Source organism: Macaca thibetana, chromosome 15 (genome assembly GCF_024542745.1).
Source record: "Macaca thibetana thibetana isolate TM-01 chromosome 15, ASM2454274v1, whole genome shotgun sequence".
In the NCBI taxonomy this organism is placed as follows: domain Eukaryota; kingdom Metazoa; phylum Chordata; class Mammalia; order Primates; family Cercopithecidae; genus Macaca; species Macaca thibetana.
In genome coordinates this window covers 29723135-29750531 of record NC_065592.1, presented here as the reverse complement: position 1 = coordinate 29750531, position 27397 = coordinate 29723135, and the positions used below count along the sequence as shown (strand labels likewise).

The 27397-nt window shown below is 42.5% G+C and overlaps 1 protein-coding gene across 7 annotated transcripts in view; it reads left to right on the top strand.

Moving 5' to 3' along the window:
• PALM2AKAP2 (PALM2 and AKAP2 fusion) overlaps positions 1–27397 on the top strand; it is a 534816-nt gene that overhangs the window by 501939 nt on the left and 5480 nt on the right. For 6 of the 7 annotated variants that reach the window (XM_050761423.1, XM_050761426.1, XM_050761430.1 and 3 more), the window contains one exon: positions 16414–16592. The exons of the other annotated variant lie outside the window; for it this stretch is intronic. In XM_050761423.1, coding sequence (XP_050617380.1) covers positions 16414–16592 — 179 coding nt within the window. The remainder of the gene's footprint in view (positions 1–16413; positions 16593–27397) is intronic. 7 annotated transcript variants of the gene reach the window in all.

Here is a 27397-nt window from a genome sequence, read left to right as displayed (position 1 = left end):
TCAACTGTGGATTTGATGGCAATCAGGGATCCACGCATCTTCAACTGTAGAAAACACTGCTCAAAGCGTGGTCCAAGCTAGTCCAGAAATCATTTGCTACTGGTTCATTCTAAGTTCAGACATTGAGAGTAAGCATTTGAAAACTCTTATTGCAATACGATATTGTCCTGAAATCCAAGCGTGGGATTTTTGCATTTTATAAAACTATTGCTTCATAATGGACTGGTGGGGAGAAACTGATGCTTCACTGGAGAAAATTTCAGAATCATTACCCTAAAGTATAATTGTTGACACTTATCTTGGTCCATACAGATCTTAATCTTATCTTGACACTTGGCTTCCATCAAATCTACAATAACACAAGGTCACTCTTCTCATTAACTTTTTAAATTTTGAAAGAATCTCCAACCTAAAGAAAAGTTCCCAAGTACAGTACAAATGTCTTTCTATTTTGAATCATTTAAGAGTAAATTGCCAATATGATACCCCATCACCCCCAATTTTGTAGACTGCTCCCTAATGTGGGTCTCTGATGCTTTCATATGATTATTTTCAGGTTGTGCCTCTTTGGTAGGAATCCCACTAAGTTGATGCTGTGTTCTCACTGTATCCAAACAGGTAGCATGTGGTATTAGTTTGTCCCATTATGGGGACAGGTGTCAACTCTGATCACTTAATATTGATTATGATCACTCCATTGATGGAGTGTCTGCCAGGCTTCTGCACAGTAGTTACTTTTTTCTTTTGTAATTCGTATATATTTTGTAGGGCAATACTTTGGTATTATGCAATTTTCACCCCACTTCTTATCAAACTTCCTTTATTTATGTTGGTATGATCTCATGGATTCCTGTGATATTCAATGGATTATAATTCATTTCTTTTATTATTTTTATCCTTAACTTGTTCAGTTACTGCTCACAGGAGCCCCTTTTGGCTAACTTATATGTCCTTTGGAGATGTCCCCGTTATCCTTTGAATGCTTCCTCAATTTCTGGCATCGCAAGATATTCCAGTTTCATCTTATACTTTCCCAACCCTGAAACCCGTCTCTCCAAAGAGCACTAGTTTCTGATGATGGAGAATGGTATTTACAAACAAAGATCTGAGTGCGAGCTGTGCTCATCGTTATTGCATTGTCGCTGGCCCCGGGCACTCTCAGTGGACAGAATTAGAAATTATACACATCTCTCTTGAAAACCATGAGTTTGCCCCATTGCTTTTTAATTCTTATATAATAAAAGGCTCATTCATACTTTCTCCCTTTCCATATTTGTAACCACCTTCTTGACAACAAGGTTTTGTTTTTAATAAAAACTTAATTTTTATTATCTGTAATATGTTTATTATTTAACTAGCCCTCCTTCCCCCTCACTCCAGTATAACCAGTCTCCTGTTTTCCTCACCAAACTTGGGCTCCAATATCATTTCTGGGTGGCCACTGCCACCCCCCTTCACCAACACCCTCCTTACCCTCCCTGGGCTCCAACACTACAGCAGGTACCATCTTATTCAGCCTGGCCTAGTGACTTTTGGACTGAATTGTTTGGGAAGGAAAGGAAAGGGAGGAAGAAGAGGAAGAGTGCAGTGACTTTCTTAATACATGCCATCAAGTTGGTGATAAAGTTTCAACAAATGAATAAGGTGGGGGGCGGCCACAAACATTCAGACCATAGCATGAGTATGTTCAGGTTTCTCTGGCTCTGTCTGTTAATCGAACCCCTCACCGTATTACCTCCAACTTTATTTCCAGCACATAAACAATTGTCTAATATAAAGACATTTTAATGCTTTCTCCTGATTCCCCCACCGGCTGTTGTCCATCAGGCTTCCCCACCAGGACCAAGGCTGCCTTAAACAAGTCAGCATCCTAAGGCTTGCCAGTGGCATCTCAGCAACCCAGTATCAATCTCCCCAGTACTTCCCTCCATGCTGATACTGATCTGTTCTCCCATATCCTACCCTCATAGGACTGATTTCTGCTCCCTACAGGGGGATAGTAATTCATCCGTGCAAGTCTGCTCTAGTCTTGATGTCATATTGAGTAAAATCATGATAATGATATGCATGCATGTCATTTCTTCATGTTTAGCTGTAGAACATTTAAAGCAGGCACCCGGGCTTCCCAGAATTACAACATGAGTTGAACGAAATGGAATGTAAAATACAATTTTCTTCCTGTTCATGCCTGGAAATCTTTGGAGTATTGCTTGGCTGGACAACCTCCAAGTTCATGATCAGGGAGAAGGCTGACACATGACTTTGAGCAGCCAAACTAGACAATTCATGACTAGGGTCAGAACTCCTGGCTCCAATGGTTTTGTGAATGGAGATATTACCAAGTTCCTATGGCACATTTCATATTTTATGCCAGAAGAAGTGACTCCACTAGTTTGTTGTGTGACTCAGATTGATGATTGGATTCTTGGTGATGAAAAATACAATTTTTAACTTCTCTGGTAGAAATCATGCTGGTGGCATGCTGGAATCCTAAAACCTTAAAGCAAATAAGATCCAAGCCAAGATGTGGTAAGGAAGGAGAAATCTTCTAATTCTTTCCATACAAAAGTCTAGACGGAAACCCCATTCCCCAGGTGTGGAAATGATGTTTGGTTTTCCTTTTAGTGTCTTTGCTTTTAAAAGATGGACAATGAATGATAGAAGTTCTGTTTTGAAAAGTATATAGTCATTGTTAATGACCAGGTATCTGGAAATTACCTTGTTGGTTCTTATTTGACCTTTTTTTTTTTTTTTTGAGACAGAGTCTTGCTCTGTTGCCCAGGTTGGAGTGCAGTGGGGCAAACTCGACTCACTGCAACTTCCACCTCCCAGGTTCAAGTGATTCTCCTGCCTAAGCCTCCTGAGTAGCTGGGATTACAGGCACCCAACACCATGCCCAGCTAATTTTTTTGTTTGTTTGTTTTTTGTATTTTTAGTAGAGACAGGGTTTCATCATGTTGGCCAGGCTGGTCTCTAACTCCCGACCTCAGGTGATCCACCCGCCTTGGCCTTCCAAAGTGCTAGGATAACAGGCGTGAGCCACCATGCCTGGCCCTTATTTGACTTTTAAAGGAAGAAGCTCCACTTTAATAGAATTTGAATGACATTTGTTTATACAGAGGTGAACAAAAATGTGTAGTCCCTGCTCTCAGGGAACTTAATGGTTCAGTAAGAGAAACAACATTAAACAAATGAGGCAGTTTTATGACAGAGAAGCACAGAGACCTGTAGGAGCACAAAACAAGGAAGACCATGTCATTTGGAGGGTAAAGAAAGTCTTCCTTCCTTAGGAAATTACTGTCTAAGCTGAGAAATGAAGGGGTAAATTTGGGCTCAGGGTGTAGGGGAGAAGGAAAGGCACCTAAGAGAGGCTCAAAAGGAATAGAGAACTTGGCACATTTGAGATGTTTAAGAGTAAGTTAAAGGAAGAGATTTAAAACAAAACAGAAACTGATTTGGAGTCAGACAACCAAGAGCTCTGTCAATCATATTAAAGGTTGTAGACTTTAGAGTTTACACTGTGGTCAGTGAGAAGCCTGTGAGAGTTTTTAAAGGAGTAATTATCTGAACACAACCCCGAGCTGTCCTGCCTTCACTGTGAGTTGATGGACTCGATGTCTTCCTGTTGTAATGAATCCATTTCACAGGCTTGGATTGAGCTCTTCCTGCTTATGAGCACTTTGGAAGGCTGGCGCCGTCTTGGTGAACACCCTGTATATTATGTGAGGAGCCATGCTCCCAATAGTGTGTACATGTGTGCCCTCTGCTGATGGCACTTAGAGACTAAAAGGAGGAAGGCCGGGGTGGTGGTGCATGCCTGTGATCCCAGCACTTTGGGAGGTGGAGGCAAGGGGATTGCTTGAGCTCAGGAGTTTGAGACCAGCCTAGGCAACATAACAAGGCCCCATCTCTTAAAAAAAAAAAATTAGCTGAGTGTAGTGACACATGCCTGTAGTCCCAGCTACTTGGGAAGCTGAGGCAAGAAGGTTGCTTGAGCCCAGGTGTTCAAGGCTGCAGTGAGCTATGATTGAACCATTGTACTCCAACCTGGGCAGCAAAGTGAAATCATGTCTCAAAAAAAAAAGAGAGAGAGAATAAAGGAAGCACCTTTGCAGGTACATGAGCCTGATTTGAAGGGGTAACTCACACACTGCTGTAAAACACCCTTGAGGAAAGAATTAGGGGGTGGGATATCCAAACATTGTATTGAAGTTGCAGTTTAAGACCTTTTCAAATGTCTTTTCATATTGGTGTTGCCAACAGTTCTCACTTTAGTATCTATGTCTATTATTAGATATCCTGGTTTCACTTCCAAGTTCTAAGCATGCCAGAGAAACACGGTTAGGTGATGATTTGTTTGGTTTTTTGAAAGTTTCTGTTTTCATGCCAGATGTTGAATTTATCTACCAAGTCAGATCATTCACCCCATGAGACCTACATTATGGAGAGTGGCAAAAGAGAAGGTGGTGTAGGTTGCTATTAAGTTCCACAGCTTGGGGTGTCTGTTCATGTCTTCTAATATGTGGAAAGATGTGACCGTTATAAATCTTACTTTCGTAAGATGTACAGGAAGTATTGACTTCTGCTGCTGTCTGTTTAAGATTCCACATGAGGTGATCATTATATTATTATAAAGATTCTTAACTGGGTCTTTGTTCTTTCCCCTTCATTATCTGCAAATATCACAAGAGAAAGTCTTAGGAAAAATATGTTTGTGAGTGTCCACACAGTCTTCATGAAGCAGAGCTTGGTGGAGTGTGCCATGCTAAATTAGAGCCAGATGAGGCACGGTTTTATTTGAGGTGCCCTCATTGCTCCATGGGGGAAGCCCCTTGTGTCGGCATCTGACGGAAGGATTGATGATGAGAGAGCTCTCCATCGGTAGTACTCAGTGCCTCTCTTTCCTGCAAGGCAGGCACCAACTGTGCAGCTTGTAGGAGCCCTGCCGGCTGTGTGAAGCTAGCTAAAGCTTACTGTGGCATGTCCACAGATGGTTATTGTCCACCACCATGTTTCTAGAACATTCTCTGGTGACACAAGTCTAATCATGGTAGTTACAATTTATCAAGGCCTTAAAGCTGCATATAATACTAGTTATTTCACACTTGACATTTCTTATTTTCTCACTGAATCCTCCCAACAGCCCTCTCAGATACAAATTAACCCTTGAGGCCAGATATATTTCTGGATTCAGTCTTTTTCTGATTTTAGAGAATTTATAAAGTACATACTATTATTTAGAAAAGTAATGCAATGAATATACTATTATTTAACACAACTGGCAGGTTCTGGGGCAACACCCTGTGATCAAATTAAATTTCTACTCTAAAACTTGAGAAGAAGAATTAGTTACATTAAGTGGGGAAAGACTAGGAGACCCTCATGTCAGCTCATGTCAGGTTTTGCTGCCAAATAAGTTATGAAAAATCTTTCTTTTCAGACTTTTTTGGATTTGGGAATTATGCATGAAGAGTTGTAGACCTGTAATATTATTCTTTTTCAAAGTATTACTACTAGAGCCCAGAGAGATTAAGTTGCCCAAGGTCACTCAGCGTGAAAATGGGAGAGTCTGGTTTCAAACTCAGGCTCTCATTTGTCTCCAAAATCCATCTTCTTTCCCCTACCTTCTCCTTCCTGTCGTTGAGCCTGCTCTGCAAGGTATGCAGTAATAGCTTCTCTCTCCAACCTGTAGCTCAGGTTCCCTCTACCCTTTCCCAGTCTCATGCCCAACCCCTGCATTTTCCTGGGTCCTTCCTGATCCTCCTTGTAGGAGCCACTATAGCTCTGCAATCCTTCTCTTGCAGTGGCCTGGGTATATAAATTTGACTCTCAGAGGCCATGAAACAGCGCTTCCCTAGTGACCCAGGATGATTCCTTTCTGCTTTCAGAACTCAATTCTAATGCCCCAAATTACAGTAGGCAAAATTACTCAGGCTGTCCAAAGATCTGAGCAGATAGCCAAGGGACTAACTTAGTCCACTTCAGCCATCTAGCCTAGCTGCTCTTGTGAGTTCTTTTTGAAAGTTTATTTCCCAGGAAGAAACTCTGCCATTTACTCCAGAAACAGGCTCATTCCTTGAAAACTTTGAAAGAACTGAGTACTCAAGCAAGGAAGCAATTTTTAAATTTGAGGATGAGCAGGGACAAGTGTTCATTATTCTGTTAACTAAACATGAACACTTTTGGTTCAGTGGGGTCAAAGTCAACTAAGTTAGTTGACTGGTGATCATTGAGCACCATTACTACGTACTGTTCTCCTTGCCTTTTAAACATTGAGCTTTCTTCCTTGGACCATAACTTCCCTGTGTTCTCTTTACCTAAACCCAGCAAGTATGTTTTCTTGAAAAATGCATGCCATTTGGAAAGGAATTGGTAAGAAAAGACTATGTTGAAGCTGTGTTTGGCAAGGGGTGAAGGTGTGCAATGAAATCACGACTTTTCAAAGTATAGAATTCCACATTCTCTTTAGACATTACCCTTAAAGTTTTGGAAAGGGCAACTGCCATGATTAAACCTGCCTGTCAGCCTCACTCTTGAGATGCTGTGGGCCCAGAAGTCTTTCTTCTGTAACAAGCCTGCGATCACAGCTTCTGGGCAGCAGAACTTTGGAAAAAGCAGAACGTTCCCCACCAGCTGTATTCCCTGGTGTAAGCAGGTTCCGCTGTTCCTGCTGATTGTGCTGGGTCTTTGGATATATCCACATGTCTGGGTTGACTCCTGCTGGTGCTGGGCCACCACGTGATGTCCTCATTGCCTACTTCTGCATGGCCTCTCCATGCCGCAAGTTAGTTAGGGGAGCATCTTCTGAGGAATCAAACTCAGCCATGTACAAAAACAGATGCATAGTTTTCAGGTGACAAAGAGGAGGTGAATCAAAGAACCTAATTCTTGCAAGTTCCTTGGTAAGAAATAGGAAGTAATCAAAACCAGGCTTGGGAGCAGGATATCCTCTGTGACTGCTGGAGTTCAGGGCAGAATATGACTGTGTCTTTTACTAGCCATAGTTACTTGCTGTGTACTTTGCCAAGGAGATTGGCATTTCAGGTCTATTTGATCTCTGTGTGCTACATACGTATGGGGTGGAAAACTAGGGGGTGAGGTGGGTCAGGCAGAGAGTTTGTGGACAGACCATTAGAGCACCGAAGAATACATGTGTAGTTCTTGTAACGAGATTTTCTTTCTCATGGCCTTGAAGGTAAAGTAAAAGGCTTCTCAAAACCTGTGTGTATCTAACTTGCAAGTATTACCAGTCTCTCTTTTATTTCCCATTACTCAAGTATACATTTATATGCGAAGGCCAAGCGAGGTGGCTTATGCCTGTAATCCCAGCACTTTGGGAGCCTGAGGTGGGTGGATCACTTGAGGTCAGGAGTTTGAGACCAGCCTGGTCAACACAGTAAAACCCCATGTCTGCCAAAAATACAAAAATGAGCCAGGTGTGGTGGCGCATGCCTGTAATCCCATCTACTCGGGAGGCTGAGGCAGGAGAATCGCCTGAACCCGGGAGGTTGTAGCGAGCTACAACCCCTACTGCACTCCAACCTGGGCAACAAAGCAAGACTCTGTCTCAAAAAAAAAAAAAAAAAAAAAAGTGTGATGTAAAAAAGCTGGTCAAGGAGAATACATGCTAAAATGTGACAGTCACTTCTCTGAATTCGTATCTCAAGCTTAATTCCTGACTCCACTGCTTGCTAGCTTTGTGACCAAGTTACTTCACCTCTGTAAACCTCAGTAAAATAGGAATAAAGTTATACCAGCCTCATAAAAGTTGAGACAGGGCCTGGTACATAAAAAGCTCCTAGTAAGAGTTATTATTGTTGTTATTACAACATTACAGTTGCTCTTTTGTTTTAAGAAAAAGCCTAGAGGCTGATCGCTTGAGACCAGAAGTTCAAGACCAACCTGGGCAACATAGTGAGACCCTGTTTCTATGGGAAAAAAAAAATAGCCGAATTTAGTGTTGTGTACCTGTAGTTCTAGCTATGCAGGAGGCGAGGCTGGAGGATTGCCTAAGCTTGAGTTCAACACTGCCATGAGCTATGGTCATGCCACTGGACTCCAGTCTGAGTAACAAAGCAAGACCCTGTCTCAAGAAAGAAAAGTCCAGAAAGCCTTAGTAGAATTATTTAGGAGTTGCTGTTTCGCACAGTTGTGAGCCTGAGATAAATAACAGAACACATATGATAAAATTGCTTTCTATTCCTAGCTGGGATTTTTTTTTCAGTTACTTCCTTAGAATTAACATTTCTCTTGGAAACTTGAGGTTAGGAATAATGAGTTTTCAGTAGTCCACTATGATTTCAAAAACCAAAGAGTAAAAAATCCATCATTAAATGTATTGAGTGACAATAAAATTACATGTATTACCATAAAAATGTTTTCCTTTTGGGAGGAGGTAATCTTCACACAGCCAAGCCTACCATGCTGGTAGAAAAGTATTTAACAAAAGGATCTTGGTGGAGAATTACTATTCACCATAATTTTCATTCTTACTGTTTTAATTAACTTTTTTCCTTTTTGGTCTTAAACTCTGCTTGCCCTGTAAGAGCAGAGCACTTTCTTTCCTTCTAGAGTTTTCATCCTCTTCCAGTTGTGTTCATAGGGATAAACCCTATATCAGCAACTCGTCCAACAACCCGACTTACCTTTAAGCAATAGTATTTGACAGTTTCTCAGACTTGTTTGCCAAGCAGGGGTATTTCTCATTTCTGAGCTAGGTTTATAATCTGAAGATTCATATCATCACATTCTCCCACCCCTGGGGCCTTCAAAGGAGGAGATGAAAGAAGAAGGGACCAGCTCTTGGTGTGCGGGTCACAGCTGGAACTGCACAAGTCCGTGCACTCTGGGGCTGACAAGCAGGATGCTCCCTTGTACTGAGAGGAAACGAAATTGAAATTGCAAGTCTGAGCTCATTTCTTTCTGGTGACTTGTGGGTCGCTTTAGATGTTTGCAACCTTATCCCAATGCTGTGTGAAGAAAGGAGGTCATTGAAGGAGGCCCCGGCTGAGGCGTGTCCTATGGTGGGTGTTTTTGTTCGGTTCAGTTTGGTTTTTAAATATGAGTGGGTGATGGCTTTTTCTTTTCTTTTGAGAAATGTGGAAACAAAGGCTGTTTGATTTAAGACCTCAGACTTCATGCATAGAGAGAGTAATAATCACCCAAATCATCATATCTGACCAAAATTTTCAGAACTTTTGGAATCCTCATTCTTGGCTTTTTAAAAGTTAGACCTGAAATCCAGAAGGAGGATTTGGGCTGTCAGGGATGACAACAGCTGTATTCTGAGTGCATGCAGCCGTCTCTTGGGTTCTTTGGGTGGGAGGAATTGCAGATTCTTTTCCCTGCCCCCTGTCAGCACAGCCCGCTACAGATGCCCAAGGGAAATCCGTCTTGCCTGGAAAATCCAGAAGCACAGCCAAGGCATGGCTTGCTTTCTCTGGACCACAGTGGTATAACTATTCATGATGAATAAGCAGGAAACACCAATTTATGCTTTCCCACTCGTGATGGGAGACACCACTAGCTAATTTGGAGTGAAACTCATTGGCTTTCCTTGCTCCTTAGTCTACCTTGCAATGCTACAGTCTCGTGAGCACCACCATTGCAGAGATGAACAGTTTTTTTCCTTCTGAGCTCCTCTGGGTATGCACTGCCTGGGATGATGGAAGGGCTTGTGGATCTGCCTAGTCCATAAAGGTTAAAACAAGCAGGTTTATGTGCTTTTCTCAGCATGGGCTAATAATATTTACAAGAAAAGTTTTCTGGTTTGTTTTATATTTTAAAATTAATGTGTGCTTATTGTAGAACAAATGTAAAAAGAATCAAGTGATTCATAATCCTACTCCCCCAGGAATAGCCACCTTTCTAGATTTTCTCCATGCCCATAGGTGCTTGGAAGGCAATATTGGGTTGATACTTGCATTTGTTTCTATTGTTGCTGTGACAAATTACCACAAATACAGTAGCATAAAAAATGCACATTTAGCCAGGCACAGTGGCTCATGCCCGTAATCCCAGCACTTTGGGGAGCTGAGGCTGGAGGATCTCTTGAGCCCAGGAGTTCAAGACTAGCCTGGGCAACATAGTGAGACCTTATCTCTAGTAATAATATTTTTAAAAATGCATTATCTTACACATGCATTATCTTACAGCTTTAGAAGGCAGAAGTCTGAAATTCATCTGCTATGGATGAATATCTGACCAAAATAATTTTCAGAACTTTTGGAATCCCCATTCTTGGCTTTTTAAAAGTTAGACCTTAAATCCAGAAGGAGGATTGAGACCCCCTCCCCCAAATTCATATACTGAAGTCTTAATCCTCAGTGTGGTGGTATTTGGAGGTGGGCCCTTTGGGATATAATTAGGTTTACATGAAATCACAGAGTGGAGCCCTCATGATGGGATTAATGCCTTTGAAAGAAGAGACATCAGACGGCTTCTCTCCCCACTGTGTGAGGACACAGCAAGAGGGCAGCTGTCTGCAATCCAGGGAGAGAGCCTTCAGCAGAAACCGACCATTCTGGCACCTTGATCTTGGACTTCCAGACTCTAGAACTGTGAGAAAATAAGTGTGTGTTGTTCAAACCATCCAGTCTATGGTATTTTATGGCAGCTCAAACAAACTAAGACTGGGCTAAAATCAATGTGTCAGCAGGCAGTGTTCCTTCCAGAGGCTCTGGGGAAGAGTTCACTTTCTTCCCTCTTTCATTCTGTTGTTGTTCCTCCATCTGCAAGGCCAGCAGTGCAGCATCTTCAGATCTCTCTCTCTCTCTCTCTCTCTCTGACCCTCCTACTTCCCTTCTGCAATTACATCAGACCCAACTGGATATTTCAGGATAGCTTTCCCATTTCAAGTACCTAAACTTAATCACAACTGCAAAGTTCTTTTTACCTGTAAAGCAACGTATTACAGGTTTGGGGGATTAGGACTTGGACATTGTTGGTGAGACCATTGTTCTGCCCACCATAGGAGGCAACATATAGTGTTCATCTTATGCTGATTGAGTGTCTGCCATGTGCCTTGTACTTTTGCCTTCTTTCACACAGTTAATAAGTGGTGAACTAGGATTTGAACCCAGGCAGTCTGGCTCTCCCACCTGCACTCTTGAACTCCTGCAATATCTCTACTTTTGCAATCTGCTTTTTCTCTTAATATATTTTGAATATTTTCTTGTGACCTTAACCATTCCTCTGAGAGTCTGAAACATGATTTATAATGGCTAAATAATACTTCATTGCCTAAATGAGCCATAGCTAACTTAACCATTCTTCAGTAGGAAGATATCTTGCTGTGGTTAAAAAAAGACAGTGCTGAACGTTCTTGTACATGAGCTTTGTGCCCATACTTAATTATTAAATGAACTTGGGCCAAAAAAGTTCCTTGGAAGCTGGTTAACTACTGCACACTAGACAACAGTATTTCCTAAACAGTTTTTCTTTCCCCCCCTCCCCCTTCTGTATTCATTTACTTACTTTAAAATTTTTTAGAGATGAGGTCTCACTGTGTTAACCAGGCTGGTCTCAAACTCCTGAGCTCAAGTGATTCTCTGACCTAAGCCTCCCGAAGTGCTGGGATTACAGGCATGAGCCTCTGCACCTGGCTTTTTTTCTTGAGGTATTTAATAGATTCTATGAAGTGAGGTTTTCTGGTTAAATAAACTTGAGAAATGCTATACTCCCATTCCTGAATTAGAGCTTCCCAATCATATTAACACTAAAACCAGAAGTCCTCTGGTAAACAAATCCCTCTCTCCCTCCTTGTTTTCTTGAACCCAGTGTGTCCCAAGCTTAATTTGACCAAAGATTTTTTTATTTGTGGCGTCAAGTACTATCTTACAAAGCTAAGGTCACAGGACATAATGTTAGAAACACATCTTTGGAGTCAACCAAGTGAAGCCACTTACCCTCAAACACCTTCAAAAGCTTAAGTCTAAAGCTACTCCAGATGGAATAGTTTGAATATAATCACATTTACGAAATAAACTCAAATGTTTCCTATCCTCCACTCAGAATTTCAGTCTAACATTGTTCTAGTGGTTCCTTATGTTCATTTTAGAGGTCACATTATACCTGTTCCTGGCTCTGTAAATGTTAGGACTGGCCGTCAGCCAAGACCAATACAGGTCTGCCCTGAGGTCTACATGGCACTGTGTGTTCATGTTGTTGTTCAGGGATAGTGACTGAAGTCCTTGAGGAGAGCTGTTCTGGCCAGGCATGGTGGCTCATGCCTGTAATCCCAGCACTTTGGGTGGGCGAGGCAGACTGATCACCTGAGGTCAGGAGCTCGAGACCAGCCTCGCCAACAATGGTGAAACCCTGTCTCTAGTAAAAATACAAAAATTAGCCAGGCGTAGTGGAGGGTGCCTATAATCCCAGCTACTCAGGAGGCTGAGGTGGGAGAATCACTTGAACCCAGGAGGCAGAGGTTGCAGTGAACCAACATCACCGCACTCCAGCCTGGGCGACAGAGCAAGACTCCATTTCAAAAAAAATGAAAGAAAAAAAAGTGTTCTATAGAGTGTTCAGTGCAGATGAGGAACTGGATGGCAGGATGTGCTCATTGAAAATGGGGCAAATGTCAGGTGTCACAGGCTATTGAATCATTCATGAGGTGAATAAACCGATAGCAGAGCAAAGTTTGCGGGAGTAAGCAAAGCTGGACCTGGGGTTACTGGGGAAGTGCTGGGTGGGATGCACCCTGGAGCAGTGAAAAAGAAGTACCAAAGGTAACCATCATGGTTTGGGGAGTCTACTGGGGCATGTCCTCTGGGCCAAGGGACTTCAGGGGGCCTTATGAGGTCATGAAAAAGGATGTGATTGAGCTCCCAGGCCTGTGGCACAGACTATTTGTATCACACTCATGTAATGATCGAGACCCAGACAGTGGTGCTGTCTGCAGTATCTACTATTGGGGGAAGAGCATCCGGAGTGCTGTCAGCATCCTAATGGAGAGGACCTCTGGCTGCAACTCTGGACCTCTGAGGAAGTTGTCAGGTGTGGAACAGGTTTCTCTCCAGCCTTTTAGTAGCCTGTGTGATTCCTAAGATGGCACCCAGAGTTCTGGTGCCTGGTTTGAACCATACTTGGAGAGGAGCATCAGAGATCACAGGGCCCAGCAGAGAAGCCTGGCTGAGCTAGCTTCCCTTCATACTGACCAGAATGATGGCCGGAAGTCTGGGGATGAGGCATAGTGTCTTCTCTCTCTGGGGACCTGTGATAGCCCCTCCTGAGTGGGTAGATAGAACCAGAACATGGGCTCAGTTATCCAAAGGGACCATTCTCAGCCCCCTTGTCCCTGGCAGCCCCTGCTCCAGAACTGCTAAGCCAGCATTTCTTTCCTGTTACTCCTCTGACCTCTAGTGGCTAGAACTGGAAAAACTTGCTCTAGGGATGAAATCATCAATAAGCAGGAAATGTCTTTAATGTTTAATGGCTGAGCACTTCTCTATAGTCATCCTTCACCCTCTTTACAGCACTCTTTCTGCATACATCCCATAATTTAATTCAGCCATCATCAACACTGGGTTTGGGCTCCAGACTGTGACTGTTACTATTTCATGTAACTTGGGATGGAGTTGGCATCTGGGCCTCTGTGGTCATGACATCCACCCTAACTACATCCCAGGGTTGTTGCAAGGCTCAGATGACATGAAGCCTACAAAAGTAATGATATATAAATCCGCTTATTACTCCAAAGCCATTGAGCCTGTGATTCTGTAGACCTAAAATGTTTTAATTCATATATTTTGGTGAAGGCATTTAAGCCCTTTCCTCTAATTCTCTGTGGGAGATTCTGTCCCAATCCATAAGCATTTACTTGTGGTTGTTATGTATATTTCATAATGGACTTACTGATTACTCAACAAACATGAATTTCCTACCTCATGCCGTATACCACCGCTACTGCTGGGGTCCGGCAATGACCAGACAGGCAAAGCTCTACTCTAATGGAGTTTACATTCAGATGAATTAAAGGGATTCATAGACAGGTGAAACATACCCCCCTGTCCTCAGGATGACATTATAGCTTAATTGAGAAGACAAAAGCTTCAATAACCAGATAAGATTCAAGTCAGTATGTGAAAATGGCCTTCACAGAAATATAAACAGGAGTTCCACTGTGCTGTGTGTGAAAGGGAGAAGCTAGAAGCAATGAATATAGGCTGTGCTTTCTAGGTGTTTAATGCTGGAAGAATGGCTGCTGGGAAGTGATCCGGACACTTGAGAGGTCAACTGGAAAATGATGAAAATTAACCTGGTAACTGGTGTCTATTTCTGGTCCCAGAAGAGATGCAAAAATTGTATGCAGAATATGCATGAAATTGTTCATCTCACCCTACAGTCATATTATTCTTTGAGATTCCAATTAAATAGTAGCTAGATTCATTAATGCTTTCTGTTCTGAATATTAACCTTATAAATGTTAACTTTGTCCTCATAAGAACTATCTGAGGTAGGTACCCCTATCGTCATACTCATTTTACCGATGAGGAAACTAAGATATCAAAAGAGTAAATAACTTGCGCAAAGTGATTTGGCTGCCAAGTCATGGGTTCAAGCCCAAACCGGCTGGCTCCAGAGCTTGCATGCTCACCACTGAGCTATATTGTTTCTTAAGCCTTCAATTAAAAAGTCAATCAGAATTTTCAGAGATGCATACTAAGTGTGCAGGAGTGAGGTGACCTGAATCTATGATTGGTTTAAAATAATTCAGCAAGTCTAAGGAAGGAAGGAAGAGCCAATTTTACTAAAATCTTGATAAATGTTTACTCTGGGTGATGTTTATGTTTATAGGGGTCATTATAGTGTTCCCTGATTTCCATAATAAAAAATAGAAACCTTTTCCAGTGAATTTGGAGATCTCGAAATACTTATTATTGTACTGTTAATATCAAAAGACTTTTCAGTCATCCTGGTAATTTAGATCAAAGCAATGAATCTCACTTTTATTAATGTAATGTGGCTATGAAATGGAGTGCCCTTTTCTGTATATTAAAACCTATTTTCCACCTAATCCCCAAATATGACAGCTGAAAGCTAGGAGAATTTAAGTGATCAGCCCATGATTGAAGTGGGAATATGAAATGATATCTATAGTCAGTCACATAGCCAAGTACTGGAAGAGCAGGAGTTAAAAACCTGGGTTTCCTGGACTCCAGGCCTTTGTAGCTCTCATCAGAAGGAGGTTGCACCAGTAAAGGGCTAGCAGCCCACATAGAAACATGGACACCAGGCTTCACTTGTGATTCCTGCTACACCAGGCAGTTGCCAAGTTAGAAGCCTGGGATGTAAGATGAAGAAAGGTGAGTCATCTTCGGCTTGGAACTGGAAGAGGTCAAATGGTCCTTTTCCCTCCCAAACGGGGCCATGCAAGCCCCATTTATCTTGTGTGTTTTCTCCACATTCCTTGTTCACAGATTCTAGCTGTGTCAACTACAAAGGGCATAATTGGAAAAATCCTAATTGTACTTGAAGATACTTCTCAGTAGTGCATTTGGGGCTCTGTGGCAATAAACCCACCCCTTGAAAAGCCAGAAGCCAGGGCCAGGCATTTCTTGGGAGGGAGGGATGGAAATGGTCTTGGTAAGGGTGCGTAGAGTCATCACACCACTGTTGAATTAATCACTGACCTCATCTCTCCATCCTGAGGATTCTTGGAGGACATTGCAAGAGCTAAAATCTCCCCATTCCTAAGGCTGGTGTGCACCTTTTCCACTGCCTTTGTTGGTATACACTTCTTAAGGTCTGGGATGCCTTAAACCCTCATGTTTCAGGACCCCAGCAGGTGAGGTAAATGAATGAAGCTGGCCAGTATAAGACTGGGGTGAACTGAGAAGAACAAGCCTTATCCTTATTCAAAGGTTTTATAACACTGAGCTGTCTGCACAAAATGCCTGGACAGGTCAGCAGACAACTGGCTTCCTCTGCTATAGAGGATAGACCCTGGTGAGGAAAGCAGGAGGCCTGAGTACCATCACTGGCTCCCTGTGACTTCAGTACAGCCTTCCCTTGGCAGAGCCTCAAGCTCTTTCATCTGTTAAGAAGTGGGTCTCTGAGTCTCCAAGGCGCCACCACCTCTGACAGTCTAATTCTATGATCTGTGATAGGATACATGTCTCAAAACAACTGTGTCTGTCTGTCCAACATATATTTGCATACTGTGTGCCGGGCCTGTTTGATCTAACTGACTTTTTGGAACTTGGTGTCCTTGAGATCTTTGGATGGGTTTGTGCATTAACCTTAAGTGCTTTGATCCTGTAATATAATAAAATGGCCTACACTTAACCATCATTCTGGTACCATTCTCTGTGTCAGAGGTTGTTGCTCTTTTATTTGCCAGTTTTCTCGTCTTTCTAAAAGCAGTCGTGAGCAGACAAGCTTAGAAAGGGTGTTCTCTTCGTGTTGTTTCAGGGAAAATAGAGAAAGTCAAACCTCCTCCATCCCCCACCACTGAAGGCCCCAGCTTGCAGCCTGACTTAGCCCCTGAAGAGGCTGCCGGAACCCAGCGGCCCAAGAATCTGATGCAGACCCTCATGGAAGACTATGAGACACACAAATCTAAAAGGCGCGAGAGAATGGATGATAGTAGTGTAAGTTTTTCCTCCTTTCCTTTTTCACTTCTCTGAGCGCGGCCGTCGGTGTGGCGTGTGGCATTCCAGTCCAGGCACAAATGTGTATGTGGTTGTCTGGTCAGCATTAGGGTTCCAATATAGGTTTTCAAATATGTGGTTTCACATGCCTGGAACTGGGTTTGGGTTTTTGCCTGTTTCAAAAAAAAAAAATGTTGATCATGCAGGGAGCTGGTTGTTTGCAGCCAAGTATAGCTGGAGTTGACCAGCAAGGCTAGTGTGTAAGATGTTTGGTGCATAGAAAGACAGCATGCAAGGGTCACACAGGGAGAGGGATGCAAGGGCCCTGAAATCATCCCTAAACACCTGGGAGCTGATTTCTACCATTGCCCAGTAGAGATTGTATTTCTCTAGAGAAGGATGAAGATGCTGTTCCTTCAAAGCTGACCCTCTAGGCAATCCCTAACAATGTTACACAGTGCTTAAAAGACCGAGTGTATTTGGGACTGTTAACAAGCCCATGTGCATAGCTTGACAGCAAAGAGCCAGTTAAAATGACAGTTGAAAACCACATGGCTACTTTGCTACCCCCAAACCCTAGGAACTTTGCACATAACGTTCACATTAACTGTGAAGGAAGTCATCTGCTCTGTGGTTTCTTTCTCCAGTTAGAGACGTAGGAACTGTTGCTCTACACAGTCCCAGGAGCCTGGAGATCAGCCTCAGGGTTCGTGCCAGCCTCCTATGGGTCTTCTGGCACCAGCCTCTTAGCACATATTTAAGTCACCACCTCCTCCCCTGACTGCACTCAAGTCACAAATAGCTTGGGTTGGTTGAGGATCCTACCCAGTTTACCTGAGACAGTCCTGGCTTATGCCCCTTGTGATGCTGGGATTATTAATATCCCCTTTCACTCTTTTGTTGTTGTTGAGACAGGGTTTGTCTCTGTTACCCAGGCTGGAATGCAGTGATGTAATCATGGCTCATTGCAGCCTCGACCTCCTGGGTTCGGGCAATCCTCCTGCCTCAGCCTCCTGAATAGCTGGGACCACAGGCATATGTCACCACACCTGGCTTATTTTTTAACTTTTTTGTAGAAAGGAGGTCTCATTATGTTGCTCAGGCTGTTCTTCAACTCCTGAGCTCAAGGGTATATTCCCACCGCAGCCTCCTAAAGTGCTGGGATTACAGGCATGAGCCCCTGCACCCAGCCTGCCTTTCCCCCTTGAAAGTGTCCCAGTTTGGGTGATAAACCATCTGGTCACCTTAAACTTGAATACTATGGGGTTCACAGTAAGAATTTCCTGCTGCTGGCCGGGCACGGTGGCTCACGCCTGTAATCCCAGTACTTTGGAAGGCCAAGGCAGGCGGATCACAAGGTCAGGAGATCGAGACCATCCTGGCTAACCCGGTGAAACCCTGTCTCTACTAAAAATACAAAAAATTAGCCGGGCGTGGCGGTGGGCGCCTGTAGTCCCAGCTACTCGGGAGGCTGAGGCAGGAGAATGGCGTGAGCCCGGGACGCGGAGCTTGCTGTGAGCCAAGATCGCCCCACTGCACTCCAGCCTGGGCAACTGAGCGAGACTCTGTCTCAAAAAAAAAAAAAGAAAAAAAAAAAGAAAGAATGCCCTGCTGCTTTATTGCCTTTATATCCTAGCTGGCTAAGTTAAAGGATTTCTGGAGTTGAAGCCCAGATACTGAAAGTTGCTTTCAAAATATATGGTGGTAAAGAAAGGAAGAAAGCAATGGATATCTGGCAGCTGGCTACTCACTTGGCATCTCCCAGGCTTTCCCTTGTGTTTACACCTGAACTGCATGGAGTGCTGTCTCAGTTGCTGTATTAGGTTGCAGCTGTTCTACTGGGCTGTTCACTGTATTAGACAGTGGGATGACGCCTGGCCCTGGGTAGCTGCTGCAGACATTTCCACTGCTGAACTTCACTGTAGGGGAGCCAGCAGCTCCGTTCGTGAGCCTATAGGATTTTCCCCTGGCTCCTCAGTCACTTTCGCCAGCCCTTCTTTGAAGCCCCACTTCAAAGGATAAAGTTTACCTTAAGAATTTTTGGGAGGCTAGATCATTTTGAAGCTTGGTGCTCTAGGTGTCTGGTTTCTTTTCTCCCAGCGACTCTGCTCAATACATCAGCAGCTTTGGCAGAATTTAGCCAAGTGGATGCCCCACACTCTGATGTGGATGGGGAAGAACAAGTAGAACCACTTAGCATGTGACCCATGTGAGTGTTTGCTGAGCACACTCTACTTGTCACTTGTGTGTGTCTTTTGTGTTGGAGTGCAGATGATAGGGAAAAATACTCCATACAGACGGGTAGAGGCAGTTCTCACTCATTTCATAAAAGCAGAGGGCTGGAAACTCTTTCGTGCACATGCTGACACTCTGGCAGCCACCTAACAAATGCCAACCAGGTTGGATTTTTCCTTTGCATGAATGAAGCTGCTTGGAATCAGTGTTTTAACATGCTGATTGCCCTTCACTTACGAAGTGAAGAGGCAGCCTCCTGTCTCTATATTTCCCAGTAAATAAACATTTTGAAAAAGGAAGAGACCTAACTAATTAAGCTGTTAATATCCCTGGATCTTGGATTCAAAGCCAAATGTTTTGCACTGTTATTGCTGTTACAACAGAACCAAGTTTGCTGTTGTTGAAAATTCTTAGGATCAGGACAAAATCTACCAATCCACTATATGCTCATTTAAGAGTTCAAATCTAAAACAACAAATTCAGATTGCTTCTAAAGCAAACATATGATCATCAGTCAGGCTTCAAATGAGAGCCCTCTCCTAGCCCTTCCAATTCAGGGGACCTTTTCTCCTTTATCTATGTCGATCACTGGTGAATGTGTTGAAGTTTACCTTTAGGGATGAACAAAGATTCATTTTTTTGCTAACTGATCTGTGGCCCCTTTTCCATTTTTTTTCTTTAATACCAGAAGGATAGTAATAGAGAGCAGATGGATTGCTGGGGGGTTGAGTTATGTAACTGGCTTACCTATCCGTAGAAGCATAAAGTTAATTCTCTTAAAGGTAAAGTAATTCTGGTCTCTAGCCTCCATTTATATACACTATTCTCACGGAGAAACATGGCTTCTGAGACTCTCCACCCTCTAAGCACCTCAGTGGCTCACACCTACATACCCAGCATCTCCCCATGTTATGCAGCATCACCCCTGGTACCTCCATTTGCCAACATTCTTTCCAGTAAGCCACTTGGCAGCATTTTGGCATGCCCTTTGGAGATGATACATCATACCTGAGAATCAGTACCTGTCATATGATTAGAATACAACCATGTGTTTGGCCATTGAAATTAGCAGTTCTTTGTGAATTAAGCAAAAATAATAATTATTTTTTATTCTTTCTAAGGAGAAGGCAGAGTTAAAAACAAGACAGGCACTGATCATTGGAATATGTATAAAGTGCGATATGTTAGACACAATGATATTGAGGAGAGTGAAAGACAGAAGGAGAAGAATAGAACGTAGCTATGGCGGAAGTTTTGCTGAGTGAGAAACACTGATCTTTGCCATCAAAACAACTTCAGTGTCCCCTGAGGCCCCGAGCCCCGAGCACCATCAGACTTTTGGTGGCCTCTGGGGTCCTGTCCACTGGGACTCAGCTCAGGGCCCTGCTCTCTCCAGTTTTCCACTTTATAAAAAGTCATATGCAGAGAGGCCCCTGGCTTATGGGAGTCAGGGAGTGGTGTTATCCAAAGGTTATCCCCAACCAGTCATATTTGTTACTAACTCAGAACTTGAGCAAAGTACTCCCTTTAGTGGCCACAGTCTTCACCCACCTGGGCTGATTTCTTTGTCCTGCATATTGAAGTCACCAGTGAGTATCTCCAGCCTCACTTATTAATGGACCTCTTGGCTAATTCTGGGGACAGGAGGATTACTATCCCCACCCCCACCCACTTACCCAGGGCTGTTTACCAACTTATGCAAGGCCTTTGTGTGAATTAGGAAAAAAGTCACCCTTGTTCCTCTATGAAGATGCAGCCCTGCACCAGCCACACATTTTGGGGGTAGAGTAGGAGACTGGGCTTTAGTACCATTCATCCCTTTAGTCTGATGCTTTTGTGCAGTGCACGCACCACACACGCAGATGCAGCAGTCCTATTCATATTGTGGTTTTCTCTTATCTGAAAATGTTCTCTTATGTGGAAATGTCCCCTTATCTGGGTCTCATGCCATTTCTGCTCAGTCATGCAATTCCTAATGGACGAGTGAATCCTAGTTTCCTAAAGGGCTTCTTGATGCCTTGCAAAGGGACTGCCTCCAAGGTGGGGTTGCCCACTCATGGATCTGGAAGACATTTGGATCAGTGGGCACAAATGATGGACTATTTGGATGTTTTTCCTTCAGGCATGAAGAATCCCTTTAGGAAACTATGACTCATCAGTCTGTCCTAAGTGACATGACTGTATTTAGGCAAACAGTATTTTTCCAGCCAATTATTTCCCTAACCTGACCTGAGCCTCAGAAAGTCAGTGATGCTCATAAACATCTCGAGGGTTTGCTTTGCCTTTCTCAGTTGGAGGGATGCTGAACAGAGTCCAAATCACAGCCTTCTGGATGGTCAGCCCCATCTTTACTTCTAGCACAGGATCTGCTCTCAGTGGGGTTTTCCTGTGTGCGCTCTCTCTCTCTTTCTCATCCCATGACTTAATTACTGAGAGGTCATCCAACCACTCTGTCTTGTCTTAGAACAAGAGAAGACCTCGTCAGTTCTCCTGGGCTGCGTCAAAACTGAGAGTTCCTGCACACATTACCCTTCCAGACCAGGACATGCATTGAGAGTTCTGGCCATCGTCTCGCTCAGTGGGTGAAGGAAGCCCATCTGCCTCCTGTTCCCCCAGACTCTACAGGAAGCTCAGTGATGCCTTGTGCTTCCCTAACTCTCTCTTGGGTTTTCACTCATACCCTAGTGAAGGTGCAAAGGAGAGAGAAGAGCTCCTGACTTGTCAGCCGCCAGCCATTAGCCCAATCATGACAGAACTATAATTCCTAAGTGTTACATATAAGAAGCAGTCAGCGATCACAGATGTGGGATCCCACCTAACTAGTCTATGGCTATCAATGCCCCAAACCAATAAATGCTTTAAATGCCCCAAGCAGTGTAAATGTGTGCTCATTACCATAATTCTGGAGAGGGATGTCCCAAATCGGTCCTGCTATCTCATTTTCCATTGTCAGGCCATTTTTTTCTGTACTTTGCGGAAGACTTTTAGTCCCCTATAGGAACAAAAGGATCATATCAGTTCCTAAGTGCTCATACTAATAATCCTAAATAATCACCCAAAATTGCTATCAAAGGATGATCCCACTTTCAGGAACTTACCCAGGTCCCCAGGGTTCTGACGAGGGAGGCTGTGTGGTCTCCCTAGGCAGGACTACCCTTAGGCCAGTTTCAGAGAATCTGCCTCCACAAACCAACTCCTGTGATTAGGATCTTCTTTTAATGGAACAACAGGTTACACGACGGCTTTGGGGTTTAGAGAAACATATGGGAAGAGAAAGGCTATTTGGCTACAGATTCTAGCAAATCCAAAATGGCCCCCAACGACCTTGCTGGTGGGCAGCTGGTTGTGTACAGAGGGGAAGGAATCTTGTTAATTCAAAGGGCAGAAAATGAAAGCAACATTTTGAATTAGCAAAGTACAGCTTATCTGATATTTGTATTAGTGAACAATAGGGTATCTAGTTGCTGCAAAGGAAAGACTTATAAACTAATATCAGTTGGAGAAAGTTTTGGCATGGGTGTAGAATGGCCTCCTGGTATTACTTCCCCTCCCATCCTCTTCTGGTGTGGTGCCTGTTCCCGGCTAGGGGGTGTTCTGTAAGTGTGTCACTGCCATGTACTAACCCTGGTCTTTTCCCTCTCTGCCAGTACACTTCTAAGTTACTGTCTTGCAAGGTGACTTCCGAGGTACTTTTCAATTTGTTTGTCTTGGTCTTACTGAATGCATGATCCAGCTGCATGCTGTTGTGGTTTGCCATTTCCTGATGAGTTAAATGAAAATGGCAAGAAAATGACTTGTCTCCATATGTATTTTTTTGTGCCTTTTCTGAACTATGGGACTGCCTCAAAATGTTGGAGTCCATGCAACAGTGATACACAATGGTGTGCTTTGCCGTGCTGTGCTGTGGGGGCGAGTGGGAGGGTACTGGGGAAGACCTTGCCTGCTCATGGATCTTGAAGACGTTTGGACCAGAGGACATAAGTGATGGGCTATTTTGGTTTTTAAAGTTTCTTTAGGCATTAATAGCAAGTATACTTGGTCTGGTTGGAAAACAGTGCAGCTCATGCAGATTGAGCTATTGATTTTCACCCATTCTTTGTTTACCTTAACATAAAGCTAGAAAGCTCCATTTATAGATTTAATATGAACCATCCTAATCTACAAATTTATCAAATGTGAACCATCCCAGGCCTCCCTCCCTCCAATCTTTAAACGTGTATTTTTTAGAAACTCTAAGCCTTGATTTCTCCAAAAGCCTCCTTGTTTAAGAGACAAGGTCTTACTCTGTCGCCCAGGGTGGAGTACAGTGGTGCAGTCAGAGCTCACTGTAGCCTTGACCTCCTGGGCTGAAGCGATCCCCCAATCTCAGCCTCCCAAAGGGCTGGAACTACAGATGTGTGCCACCGTGCCCAGCTAATTTTATATTATATTATTTTATTTTATTTTATTTTATTTGTAGGGACAGGGTCTCTCTATGTTGCCCAGGCTGGTCTCAAACTCCTGGCCTCAAGTGATCCTCCTGCCTCAGCCTCCCAAAGCATTGAGGTTACAGGTGTGAGCCACTGTTCCCAGTCCCCGAAAGTCTTCTTCTTTCCTTTTACACAGATTTCACAAATATATGTGCTATGAGAAGGCATATTTTTCTCTTTTAATTTTTTTTCTATTTTGTCCAGTTTTTCTTTTTGCTGAGAAAGCACAATATTTTTCATATTTTTATTTCTGTATTTTATTTTGATTTTAAAATAATTATTTCAAATATACAGAATTGTAGAGAGAATCATTCATTCATTCATTGAACAATTTTCGAGGCTGTACTATGTGTCAGGCATTGTTCTGGGTTCCATGAATACAGTGGTCAACAAAACGAGTTCCTGATATCATGGAACTGGCATTCAAAATAATGTAAGATAATAAAATAATAAAACCTACCCACCCAGCTTTGTCCATTCTTATCATTTCATGATATTTAATATTTTTAAAAGAATACAATTTAAGCCCTCTCGTTACTTCTCCCAGTTCCCTCCTCCCCTACAATCTCGCAGAGGTAACTATTTTTGAGCTTGTTGTTCATCATTTCCGTGCATGGTTTTATACTTATACTATACATGTGTATATACATAAACAACACCTTATTTTTGCATGTTTAAAGACATTCTATAAATGGTAAATCATGTTGCAGTATCTTTCGCTCCTGACTTTGTTCTGTCTGCATTGTTTTTAGATGTGTCCTTGTTGATCACTGTGGCTCTGGTTCATTCTTTATAACTGCTGTATGGTATTCCATTGAATGAATATATCACTATTTATTCAATCTTCTATTATGGAAATGTAGACGATTTCCAGTTTTTCTTACCATTAGAAATAATGCTTTTATGAATGTTATTATACATGTCTCTTTATGTACCTATGGAAGAACCTCTTTCTATATCTCGGAGTAGAAGCACTGGCTACTAGCCCGATACATCCTAACATTTACTAGATATTGTAAATTATTTTTCAAGTTGGTTGCATTAACCTGTGGCATAATAAGTTTTTGGTCTCTCATTTAGCCAAAGAATTATATTTAAATATAGAGCTGACCTGCTGATTATCAGTAATTTTCTTTCATAAGATATCAAATGAATACTGAGAATGTCATTCTGTACTTTCTTTAATGTCTAATTGTGATTCTCATCTGGAAGACGGCAGTTTGAAAATTAGGACTTAGCCCGTCTCCCCTTTGAGTCCATTTAAAACAATGAAAATCTGGTCAAATAGATCCAAGGAAGGTAGAGTTGGGCCCACTCTGTCTTCAATTTAAAAGCAGATTGGAAGATGAAATATAAATATTAATATGAATAGGGTGATACTATTTAACATATCTGTCTTTTGTTTCATATGTCCAAATTAAAATTGTCTATATTGATTGCTATTCAAAGTTAAGCAGTTCACTTGAATTCCCTAAGCATTAGAGAGAAAAATTAATATTAAAGGATTGTGGAGAGAGAATTGTTTTTTATTCCCCACCAGACCTGAATGTGAATTTGTGAAAGCAATAAAACTTTATTTATTGATTTATGTAGTTTACTTTTTTTTTTTTTTTTTTTTTTTGAGACACAGTCTCACTCTGTTGCCCAGGCTGAATTACAGTGGTGTGATCTCAGCTTACTGCAGCCTCCACCTCCCATGCTCAAGCGAGTCTCGTGCCTCAACCTCCTAAGTAGCTAGGACTGCAGGTGCCAGCCACCATGCCCAGCTAATTTTTGTATTTTTAGTAGAGACAGGTTTTCACCATGTTGGCCGGGCTGGTCTCGAACTCCTGATCTCAAGCAATCTGCCCACCTTGGCCTCCCAAAGTGCCTGAGCCACTGAACCCGGCCACAATAAAACTTTAAATCAGATCCTTTTTTGTTTTCCCCTTTCCATTTCCATGGGGAGTGTTGATTGCTCCTCTCTGATGTGTCTCCTTCTGGACTCCTTACAGTCATTGGGCAGCAATGTAGTCTGGTGGCCTCAAGCATCAACTCTGCACCCAGAGTGCGGAGTTCAAATCTTGGTTTTGCCTTCTGCTAACTGGGTAATTCTGGGCAAGTTACTTAACCTCCCTGTGCTTCAGGTTCTTCATATAAAAAATGGGAGTAATAACAGCATAAATTTTGTAGACTAGTGGTGAGGATTCAAACAGTAACATAGAACTTAGGACGTGAGTATATCTATTATTAGAGCCCCAGAGACATGTGCCTTTTTGCCCAGAAAATAAAGGAATGAACTTTAGAAAGTAAAGTTAATATGCAGTAATAAACTAGTAATAAAAGCTCTAAATTTGCTAGAGATTCACACATGCGCGCGCGCACACACACACACACACACACACGCACACACGCGTCTGAATTAATTACAGAACAGATGTTCATTCAAATACCTTGGTTTTTGAAACTTCTGAAGACCAGTTGTGGGGCAGCTGTACTCCCAGACAGCCCTGGGTCATAAGCCTTATGAACCCAAAGACAGCTTTATATCAAGGTTGCCAGGTATTTCAGTAATGATGTTTATTTTCTTGTCTGTGCCATTACTAGCGGCTTTAGATTTCACTAGAAATTTATTGTATGGCCATGGTAAGTGATCGTGTGACCATGGTAAGTGGGCATACAAACTAGGGGAATTAATTAAGAAAAGAGAGCTCATTGTTGGTGTAAGTGAATTATTTGAGCTCTTGACAAGTAGACGTCCAAACCCAAGCTATGTTAAATGTTTCCATAGTTATGAATATTATTTTTCTGCCCATTACACTTTTCATCGCTAAGCTCCATGAGGGAAGGGACTATTCTATCCTCAACAAGAAGCACTGTGCCTTATACTTGGTAGGAAACTAATAAATATGGGTAAATTGGATCGATAGATGGCTTGTAACAAGAGTTCCTAAAGAGTAGAGCAAACTCAATTTGCCCAAGTTGTTTGAAAATCAAAATAGGGTTTAAATAACAAGACGAAAAACATTCCAAGAGGATGGGGATCATAATTTTTACAACTTTAGATTTATTTTTAGCTTTGATGTAAACCTTTCTGTTTGTATCTGCAATCTGAAAGGCAAAGAGATGATCCCTTTATACAATGTTGAGTTCTTTATAAAATGCCCGATATTTGTATGCCGCTTCATAATGTATAAATCCCTTTCACGTGATGATAGAAATAATTATTCCATCATATTAGGCTCTATTTGAGAGCTTACTATGCACTGGGAACTATACTTTACATACATTGCCTCATTGATTTCTCTGTCCAAATTTATGCTGTAGTTTTTATGATCCCCATTTTATATGGGGATACTGAGGCACAGGGGTAAGTGACTTTTCCAGGGTCACAAGGATTTGAAGTAGACCTGCTGGACTTCAGAGACCACAGTGCCTTCTGAGTAAGCCTGTGAAGTAGAGTAGCTGTGTTCTCCATGTTATAGATAAGAAATGTGAGATAAAAGATGAACAACAGAGGACAAAACTGGAAATAGAGCCCAGGACTTCCACGTGCAGTCCAGTGCTGTTTTTCAGTTCTGTGCTACCACACATTAGACTATTAGAAAATTTCTCTATTTAACTGTAGCAGATTTGGAAGCATGCTTTCCTCCTGCTAATTTCTTATTCTTAGATATCTGTGGATATTGAGTGAGTGACCATGATATGCTTATATGCAAAACACATTATGCAAAACACACATGGCTTATGTGCTTAACAGTGCATCATTCATTCAGCAAACATGACTGAGGAGGAATGGGGGAGGCTTCCCAGAGGAAAACACGTTGAAGCTCTTGGTGGTGCATTTATTTGGCAAAGGTGCAGAGAAGCAGGTTGAGATGGACCCCCTGATCTCCCATCTACCCAGAATCTGCTTATGTCTGGGCTCCCACCTCAGCCTGTAACTGCATCTCCTTGCTTCTCTGGAGTTGCCAACTGTATTCGTCAATTTTCATACTGCTGTGAAGAAATAACCAAGACTGGGCAATTTATAAAGAAAAGGAGGTTTAATGGACTCACAGTTCCACATGGCTGGGGAGGCCTCACAGCAGAAGGCAAAGGAAGATCAAAGGCATGTCTTAA